Source organism: Littorina saxatilis, linkage group LG8, assembly GCF_037325665.1.
Source record: "Littorina saxatilis isolate snail1 linkage group LG8, US_GU_Lsax_2.0, whole genome shotgun sequence".
In the NCBI taxonomy this organism is placed as follows: Eukaryota; Metazoa; Mollusca; class Gastropoda; order Littorinimorpha; family Littorinidae; genus Littorina; species Littorina saxatilis.
Genome location: NC_090252.1, coordinates 62,623,951 through 62,633,950, shown reverse-complemented (window position 1 = coordinate 62,633,950; position 10,000 = coordinate 62,623,951). Strand labels below are relative to the sequence as shown.

General features: G+C 47.4%; 1 protein-coding gene across 1 annotated transcript in view; it reads left to right on the top strand.

The window, feature by feature from the left end:
- The window catches only part of LOC138974792 (uncharacterized), a 13,260-nt gene that overhangs the window by 1,523 nt on the left and 1,737 nt on the right, over nt 1-10,000 (top strand). Inside the window, exons 3-4 of the mRNA XM_070347521.1 lie at nt 1-4,167; nt 9,564-9,812. The exon at nt 1-4,167 is cut by the window's left edge and continues 148 nt beyond it. Of these exons, the coding sequence (XP_070203622.1) occupies nt 1-4,167; nt 9,564-9,812 (4,416 nt within the window). The remainder of the gene's footprint in view (nt 4,168-9,563; nt 9,813-10,000) is intronic.

The following is a 10,000-nucleotide window of genomic DNA, read 5'->3' as shown; positions in this document are numbered from 1 at the left end:
GCCTGCTGGACCTTCTGCTGGACACCGTTCCAGGCGTCCCTGTTGCCAACCTCCCGGCCTACGTGCGTGCGGTGCTTAACAAGTTCCCGGCTCTTGACCTCCACGATTTCCTGCTTGGCGTCTACAGGAAGCTGCCTGGTGGAGACGGGCTGGACTTTTTGGTCAAGGCCATCCTGTCCCTGCCTGACCTTGACCCCGTTGACCTCTTCCTGTCCTTCTCCGCTGACCTGTCGCTGGGTGACCTGGTCGACTTTTCTTTCAGGTTCTCTGTGGCTGTCGGTGACCTGGACAAGTTGTCGTTCCTGACGAGACTCTCGCTGTCGCTGTCTCCGGATGTGATTCCAGATTTCCTCGCTCAGGTGGCGGTCCGCTTCCCGGACATTGACCTACTTGACTTGCTTGTCCGGGTGGGGCTGGGACTTCCCCGTGCCTCGCTGGGTGGATTCATCACCAAGATCGGAGCCAGCTTGCCCGATGTCGACCTGAGGGCTTTTCTCTTGCGCCTGGCAGCCAAGCTGCCCTTGCCCGACCTGCCCGAGTTCCTCGCCTCCATCTCTCTCCCAGACTTCTCCCTGCCCGATTTCATCCTGGATCTCGCGCTTTCTCTGAAGCCTGCATCCATCCCAGACTTCCTTCTGAGTCTATCAGCAAAATTCCCAGATCTGAATCTGCCTAACCTGCTGTTGTCAATCTCTCTCAAACTTCCCCGTGTGAACCTTCCTTCTTTTCTCGCTGGTGTTTCTGCCAAGTTTCCCACGGTCAATTTTCCGGATTTCCTGCTGTCGCTGGTTTTGAAGTTCCCGTCAGCAGAACTGCCGCAACTGTTGCTTGATTTGTCGCTGAAGCTCCCTGACCTCAATCTACCCGACCTCCTAGTATCCATCGCCCTAGAGCTGCCCAAAGCAGATTTGCCAGAGTTCCTCGCTGCTCTCAGGCTCAAGTTTCCGGACCTAGATTTCCAAAGTGTTGTGCTGAATCTAGCGTTGAAGCTTCCCCTGTCCAAACTTCCCCTGTCCAAACTTCCCCTGTCCAAACTTCCAAAAATACTGTTCCAGCTGTCTTTGGGCCTGCCAGACTTTGACTTTCCGAGTCTGTTGACCTCACTGTCCTTGAACATTCCCCGAATTGACCTTCCCTCGTTCCTTTCTGACATCTCAATCCAGTTTCCCGATTTTGACCTTCCTGGTTTTCTGGGAACTTTCGCACTAAAGCTACCTTCAGCAGAACTTCCTCAGTTCTTGTTTGACCTTTCTCTAACCTTCCCCGACCTTGACCTGTCTGATCTCCTTCTTTCCATTTCTCTGGGACTGCCAGAGGTTGACAGACCTTCCTTCATAGCTGAAATCTCTCAGAAGTTTCCAGATTTTGATTTACCAGGCTTTCTGTTGTCGCTAGTACTGCGTTTTCCAGTAGCGGACCTCCCCCAGTTTCTGCTTGATCTGACCCTGAAATTACCCGACCTTGACTTTCCCGATCTACTGACCTCAATCGCGCTGAAACTTCCCAAGGCAGATCTTCCTTCTTTTTTCTCTGATGTGTCTGCGAAATTTCCTGAAATCCATTTCCCAGATTTTCTGCTGTCTTTCGCTTTGAGGTTCCCTTTGCGAAGGCTGCCAAAGCTGCTTGCGGATCTGTCTGTGAAACTGCCGGACTTGGATCTACCGGATCTCCTGGCGTCCATCGCACTGGAGCTTCCCCGTGCAGACTTGCCCGATTTTCTGTCTGCTGTCAAGTTCCAGTTTCCGGACATCAATTTTCCTGATTTTCTGCTGAACCTGGAACTCAGGCTGCCTCTTCCTGACCTTCCCGACATCCTCTTCTACCTGTCCCAAAAGCTGCCTGACCTTGACTTCCCCAGTATTCTGACCTCAGTGTCCTTGAACGTCCCAAGAGCAGAGCTTCCGTCGTTCCTCTATGACATCTCCATGCAGTTTCCTGACTTTGACCTGTCTGACTTTCTCGCCACTTTCGCGCCAAAGCTGCCAACAGCTGACCTGCCCCAATTTCTGTTTGACCTTTCTCTGACCTTCCCTGACCTTGACCTGCCTAATCTACTGGGGTCTGTTACGCTTGAGCTGCCAGAGGTCGAACGGCCTTCGTTCATTGCTGACATTTCTAAGAAATTTCCAGATTTCGACTTACAAGACTTCCTAATGTCTTTGGCCCTACGTTTCCCGGTACCAGACCTCCCTCAGTTTCTCCTTGACTTGACTTTGAAATTTCCCGACTTCAGCCTCTCCTATTTCCTCACATCTATTTCGTTGAAACTGCCAAAGTCAGAGCTTCCATCTTTCCTCGTCGATGTTTCTGGAAAGTTTCCAGATTTTGACCTTCCAAATTTCTTGCTGAACTTTGGGCTACAGCTGCCTCCTTTGTCGCTTCCCAAACTGTTCGCAGATCTGTCGGCCAGCTTCCCAGACATTGACTTCCCTGGTCTCCTGTCTAGCATTGCATTCCAGCTGCCGTGGACAGAGGTGCCAGACTTTCTTGCTGATATAGCCTTGAAGTTCCCTGACCTTGATTTCCCCAGTTATTTCCTGTCATTTGCTTCAGAGTTCCCCGTTCCCAACCTGCCGCAAATTCTGCTCGATCTGTCCCTGAAGCTCCCCGACCTTGATATTCCCAGCATAGTGGATTCGCTGTCTGTTCAGATGCCTGAAGTGGAGCTGCCTTCCTTTTTGGAGGACCTGACGTTCAAGTTTCCCGACCTGAGTCTGCCTGATCTGCTTCTGGATGTTTCTCTGAAGCTGCCTAAAGCTGAGCTGAATCCGTTCCTGTGGGACATTTCCCTGCACTTCCCCGACCTGGACCTGCCCAGTCTCTTTATGTCCATCGCGCTCAAGCTGCCCAAAGCCAGGATTCCTCAGTTCGTGAAGAACATAAAGTCCGAGTATCCTGACATTGACGTGGATGACTTGGTGGTTAGCATCAAAACTCGCTTCCCGCAGCTAGACATCCAGCTTCCGCCAGCTGTCAAAACAACAACGCCTGAGCTGGCTAAAGAACCGGAACAACCAGTGAAGGAACCAGAACCTGTCCCACAACCTGCACCAGAACCAGTGAAGGAACCAGAACAAGCCAAGGAGCCAGAGCCTGTACCAGAACCAGAACCAGTCCAGGAACCAGAACCAGTTCCAGAGCCTGAGCAAGAAACAGTTAAGGAGCCAGAGCCTGCCTCACGGCCTGTCCCAGAACAAGAACCAGTCCAGAAACAAGAGCCAGTGCCAGAACCAGAACAAGTTGAGGAACCAAAACCAGATGAGAAACCAGAACCGGTTCAGGAGCTAGAGCCTGTGCCAAAACCAGAAACAGTTCAGGAGCCAGAGCCTATGCCTCAACCGGAACCACTACAGGAACCAGAGCCTGTTGCAGAACCAGAACCAGCACAGGAGACAGAAGCTGTACCAGAACCCGAAACAGTTCAGAAACAAAAGCCAGTTCAGAAACCAAAGCCAGTTCAGAAACCAGAGCCTACACCAGCGCCGCAACCAGAACCAGTCCAGAAACAAGAGCCTGTTGCTGAACCAGTACAGGAGCCAGAGCCTGTGCCAGAACCAGAACCAGTTCAGGGGCCAGAGCCTGTGCCCCAACCAGAACCAGTTCAGGAGCCAGAGCCTGTGCCAGAACCAGAACCAGTTCAGGAGCCAGAGCCTGTGCCCCAACCAGAACCAGTTCAGGAGCCAGAGTCTATGCCAGAACCAGAACCAGTTCAAGAGCCAGAGCCTGTGCCCCAACCAGAACCAGTTCAGGAGCCAGAGCCTGTGCCAGAACAAGAACCAGTTCCGGAGCAAAAGCCTGTGCCCCAACCAGAACCAGTTCAGGAGCCAGAGCCTGTGCCCCAACCAGAACCAGTTCAGGAACCAAAGCCAGTGCCAGAACCAGAACCAGTGCAAGAGCCAGAGCCTGTTGCAGAACCAGAACCAGTACAGAAACCAAAGCCAGTTCAGAAACCAGAACCAGTCCAGGAGCAAGAGCCTGTTGTAGAACCAGAACCAGTACAGAAGCAAAAACCTGTACCAGAACCAGAACCCGTTCAGGAGCCAGAACCTGTACCAGAACCAGAACCAGTCCAGAAGCCAGAGCCCGTACCAGAACCAATCCAGGAACTAGAGCCTGTCGATGTTCAAGTCAAGGAGAAAGAGAAGCAACAAAAATCCAAGACAAAAGGTAAGGTTCCTCAAAATGTAAATAAAATGGATTTTTTGTTTGTGAACACTTATACTGAAGGCAGGAATGCACGATAGCACCGCAAAAGCACAAAACAAAAACAAAACCTCTTTATTGTATAGCCTGACGCAAACAAAAGATAAGATACGATCATTCTTTAAACTCGAGGGTAGTAAGGAGCAAAGCTAGTAGCGCTGCAGAGATTGGTCAATACACTAGCTCTATATATAACAGTATTAGAACATAACTGCAGAGAGTGGTCAATACACTAGCTCTATATATAACAGTATTAGAACATAACTGCAGAGTGGTCAATACACTAGCTCTATATATAACAGTATTAGAACATAACTGCAGAGTGGTCAAATACACTAGCTCTATATAACAGTATTAGAACATAACCTACAAGAAAATATTAAGATGGTTTCAGCAGATGAAATTATAAATAGATTAGTAATAATATTTTTTATTAGCTATGTACACGGCGCCATGGATGATAACGTCAGGACTCACAAGCTTACATACTACAGCTAACTTTTATCTTTTCTATTTTGTTATTTTAATGTAAAGTATTGAGTGTTATCTGTTCCACTGTCTTACTTATTATGTGTGCCGAGCAAAAAGAAACATTTCTGTGTCTCCCCAAAGTATTGTACTGTATTGTATTGTATTGTATTGTATTCATGGCGATCTTAACAACAGGCCTAGTCATCCTGCGACTGGGGCCTCTGACTGGGGGCCTACTGTTTCAGTGCTGCTAAACCTCAGTATTGTGTTAATTGACAAACCATACATGTGGAATGTAAAGTTATGCTCAACTGTTTATCAGGGCAAAAAAAAACTGTTGGTTTATTCAGTGCCTGTCTGGAGTACTTTGGGTGTTTAATTCTTACTTCGTATGTTTTATTGTTCTTATTTTAGTTTTTTTAAGGTTGTTGTCATGTGTTGTTTTGGTTGTTTTAAGAGCAAATGAACCACGCTTTTCCATATATTGTAATTAATGGTATGGACAATAAATGATCTTATGTCTTATGTCTTAGTGTTCTATTTAACTGAAAATAGCTTGATGTCGATGCCATTTTGTTGCCATTTTCATAGCATTCATTGATTAAGTCAGTAAGTGGTTTATTGACTCACTTACTGTTAGAACCACCCCAAAAATTATATGAATATGATTATCATTATACTTCAAACCTGATATTAACCCTTACACTGTTGCAATTCTGTAACACATGTTACTGGTGAATTAACAGAGAAAAATAAAGAAAAACGGTCATATAGGTTTTCGCATCCATGTTAGGGAATCGGAACCGACCAAACAGACTCAGCCAGTAGGCAGTAGTAGCGTGACATATGTCGTGACAAAAAGGTGACAGTATTTGTAAAGATGCGCGACATATATGTCACGATAACCAGCGTAAGGGTTAAAAGACCTGCCACAAGAGACAGACTGTAACTGGTATCAAGAAGAAGGTGGTACAGAACGCAGAGAGAAAACAAGGAAGAACCAGGAGAAGTACTTGAAACTCACCGAAGAAGCGTGCTACGCTGACTCTGACAACTTCAACCTCTTCAGTGCAGGTTCTTTTGTTGAACGGGGAGTTGCGGCACTGCAGTAGTTGTTCAGGAAAATGTTGGTAAGTGTCCTTGCATGTCTCTCCTCCATCTCAAACTTGAATGTCTCAGAATGACGTCCGACACACTGAGTCTTTCACCAGGTTGAAGATGACAAGACAGAAAATGCTCCACTGGCAGGCTCTATCAGACGGAATATTGAGGCCACCTCTGTCCTGAGACTTGGTGTAGTCACCATACTAATGTCGAAGTAGAATGATGTCTGTCCAAGCAAAGACACCTCATCAAACTGTGGATCTTTGCGTGTCACATATCCAGCAATGTAGACTAGCACTGCCTTTGTCTCTGATGGTACCGATGACTCCAGTGCCTCGAGATTGTCAACAGCCTCGCACGCCTTCTCGTCAGCTTCGATTGTGAATTCACAGTTAGGACAGTGATGGCCTGCATCTACACAACTCATGTCTGCCTTGAGGGAGAGTAACAGCTTTGTTTTATTAATTCTGGTCTTCTCAACAATCTGCTGGACATTGATAAAGTAGGTCCCCCCTGACCCTTGCCGAAGCTTGCTGAATTCTTTCTCCAAAGGATCAGTGGAGAACTGACCCAGCAGGACATACTGGTGCGTCGTCGACAAGAGGTGGCGGCACAGGCTGACAAGTCCATTGCAGGTGTGGTGTATGGCTTGTCCGGTGTCACGCGTGAGTTGCTTCTGCCTTTTGCCCTGCCTACCAGCCATCTGTAGAGCCATGTCTCCAAACTGAAGCACAGTGGTGAGCCTGGGGTCACTGGGGTCACTGACTGCTGCCTGGAGATCATCTATGAAGAGCGCAGTATCTTCAACACCCTCGCAGTCTTTCATTCCTGGATGGCTCAGCAGCGCTTGATGGGTCTTTTCGCTGAACACATTTAAACACGTAGATACTTTCTGTCTCTCTATGGGCTTGGGCAGCACTGACACTTCATCCAGGTCAGACATCTTGACAATGGAATCTGCTTCCAACCTGTACAGTTGAATGAGGTGACTCCACTTTGCTGTTCTTATCTCACCGCCGTGGTCAAATCTCAGCTCACATGTTGCCTCAGTCAGCCAGTTGTTACGTATGTTCTTCAGGAGGTGCACATAGTCATATAGCAGAAAAATACCAGCTTCTGTTTCCCATGGCCTCTCTGCGCTAGCCCCAAACAGTTTGAAACAAGACTGGTTGGTGCGGTTTCCATCGCTGATGACAGCTTTCACTTGACCACCAGCTTGTGCGATTGCCTCCATCGACTGTTGAAGCTGCCCGTACAAAAATGTAGAGTTGAGCCTGGAGATGGGCAGGATCTTGGAGAGAAAGTTGGGTCCACCAAACATGCAGCTTACCATAATACCAAGTACAGTCTTTGCTAGACACTGGGGATTGTCTGCACTCCTGCCAAACACCTGTCCTCCATGATACAGCAGCATCTTCTTTACATACACTTCATCATGAAGCACAACACACAATCTTTGCTTCTCCTCCAGCGAACTGAACACTGTATCAGAATACGTTGATTCATCAGCTTTGGCGACTGTTGATGTTATCCTCGTCAATGTTTTCACAGAAGGCAGCTGGAAATCACCCCGCAGTCTTTCGAACAAAGAACGCGAAGTTGCAAAATACTGAAACGCCCTGATAACAATTTCAGGAGTGTAGAGGGGCTTACCAACTTGCCGCGTCTCCATTGCTTGTAGCTGCTGCTGAATTATAGTCTTCTTTCTATCAATATCCAGAGAACTCAAATACCTGACATTTTCCTCAAGTGCGGACCAAGTCTTCAACATGGTAATCCTGTTTTTGGACAAGGGGGAAGCAGTACATTTAACACCCAGGTGAACATTTTCAAACGTTTGATCGGGCGAAATGCAGATCACAAACAAAGGTACTCCATTCAAGAACTTCTTTGACTGAACATTCAAAACACCACTGTCCATGAAAGAAATAACGGGAGCACGCAAATCCCTTTCGTTGGTTAACAACTTGTCTGTCATATCAGAAAAAGTTACATTATCACTCTTCAAGAAAGCTGCAAGCTGGTCTTCTTCACTGTTCCTCTCAAAGCATGACGAACGCTTTGTCGTACGAGCACTGGGTGCAGGAGTTGGAATTTGACTGGCTGGTACGCTGGGCCAAACGGAGGGTGGATATTTCGGCCTTTGTTTTCCTCTGACGGTGACAGTTTCGAAACCATGAGGCCAGTGCAGTTCGCACACAACAGTGTCTTTGGTAACTACAAACTTGTCGTTCGGAATCACAGAAATCCAAACTTTCTTCTCTGTTTCGTCCTTAGGAAATCTGAATACAGACAACTTCCTCTCAACACCACATCCTTTTTCAGAAGAATGCGTGTAGTTGGTTTTGCAACCGTATACACTACATTTCTTCCCCATAATGGAGCAACGGAGAAAGAAAACACGTTAGTTTTGATCAAAAGAATACAGAATAGCACATGTCAACCACGAGCAACCATTGCCGGAAGTTTAGCGGTCAATGTGTAACCACGAGTAGCCTCCCTTGCTTCTTCGCGAGCAGGCCCCCAGTCAGAGACCCCAGTCGCACGCTGACCAGGCCTGTAGTAGAGAACGCTATGGTTGTATTGTATTGCATTGTATTGTATTGTATTGTATCCGTTGCGTTGTATAGTATTGCTATACGTTTCATTGCACTGTAATCTTTGTTGATTCCATTCTATTGTATTGCATCACATCGCATTTCCTTATAGTTATACGCTGGCGCGATTTTGGAGGAACACTCATGACTGTTCCGGTCCGCGTAAAAGGTCATATTTTGGTGAAAAGTACAAATAACATTAATTTTATGTATCGATCGATTTGAGTTCTTTTTCCTTTTACTTTTTAAGATTGAACGCACACAAACATGCACTATTTTGTGGTCTCGGCTATCCGCCTACAAATGAGTTTTTGTTGGACTCTGACGTCACATGGCTCAAAGAAGAAAAATCTAATGTTCAATCAATACATAGTATTTATATTGCAACGTATGGATTGAACACTGGATTTCCCTTCTTTGAGCCATGTGACATCAGAGGCCGACTAAACTTCGTATTTAGGCGGCCAGCCGCGAATAACAAAATAGTGCATGTTTGTGTGCGTTCAATCATAACAAGAGGCGAAGCCATCAAGGCTCACGTAAGAAATCGACAAACAGTAACACACACACACACACACACACACACACACACACACACACACACACACACACACACACACACACACACACACACACACACACACACACACACACACACACACAGAAAGAGCATAGGTGAAACTGTGCAAGAAAGCGAGACACTAGATCTAGATCTGTCTGTCTGCATGTAGCCTACTTACAGGGACACGACTGCCAACTAGTCTCGGCCCGCTCAAAATAATAATGACCGAGACTTTCAGTACTTCCTTCGCGTGACGTCTAACCCTCTTACGTCATAATGTGACGTCAATGTAATGTGACGTCTTCAAATGTTAGAGTTTCTACCACAGACATACACACGCACGCACGCACATACGCACATACGCACGCACGCACGCACAGACAGACAAAGTTACGATCGCATAGGCTACACTTACGTGAGCCAAAAACTAAAAGGAATTCTAACCAGAATTGATCGATACATAAATGTTATGTGCATATTTTGACCAAAATAAGACATTTTACACAGATCTCGACAGTTATTGTTCACCTGGACAGCGGAGGAACACTGTCTGTCTCGATCTATGTCAAATGTCATATTTTGGTCAAAAATACAAACTAACGTATATTGTATGTTTTCAACCACAGACGTGTGTCAGTGTGAAGCAAGAGGCGACCCTCACTACACAACGTTCGACGGGGCGCGTTATAACCTGAGGGCGGAGTGCAGCTACCTGATGGCCGCCTCTGCCGCCCCGGGCTGTGCCTTCAGCGTCCATGTCAAGAACCAGAGGGACCCCACATCACGCTACAAGAACAGGGCCTTCACCCGCTTCCTTGACGTCACTGTCGCTGGTGACGTCATCCGCTTGGACCAGGGCAGGGATGTTTATGTAAGTGGGGTTAGGGTTGGGGTGGGGGAGTGTGTGCCGTGAGGGAGGGGTTGTAGGGGGAGGGGGAGTGTGTGTGTGGGGGGGAGGGGGAGTGTGTGTGTGTGTGGTTGTGTGTGTGGGGTGTGTGTGGGGGGGTGTGGGTGTGTGTGTGGTTGTGTGTGGGGGGTGGGTGTGTGTGTGGTTGTGTGTGGG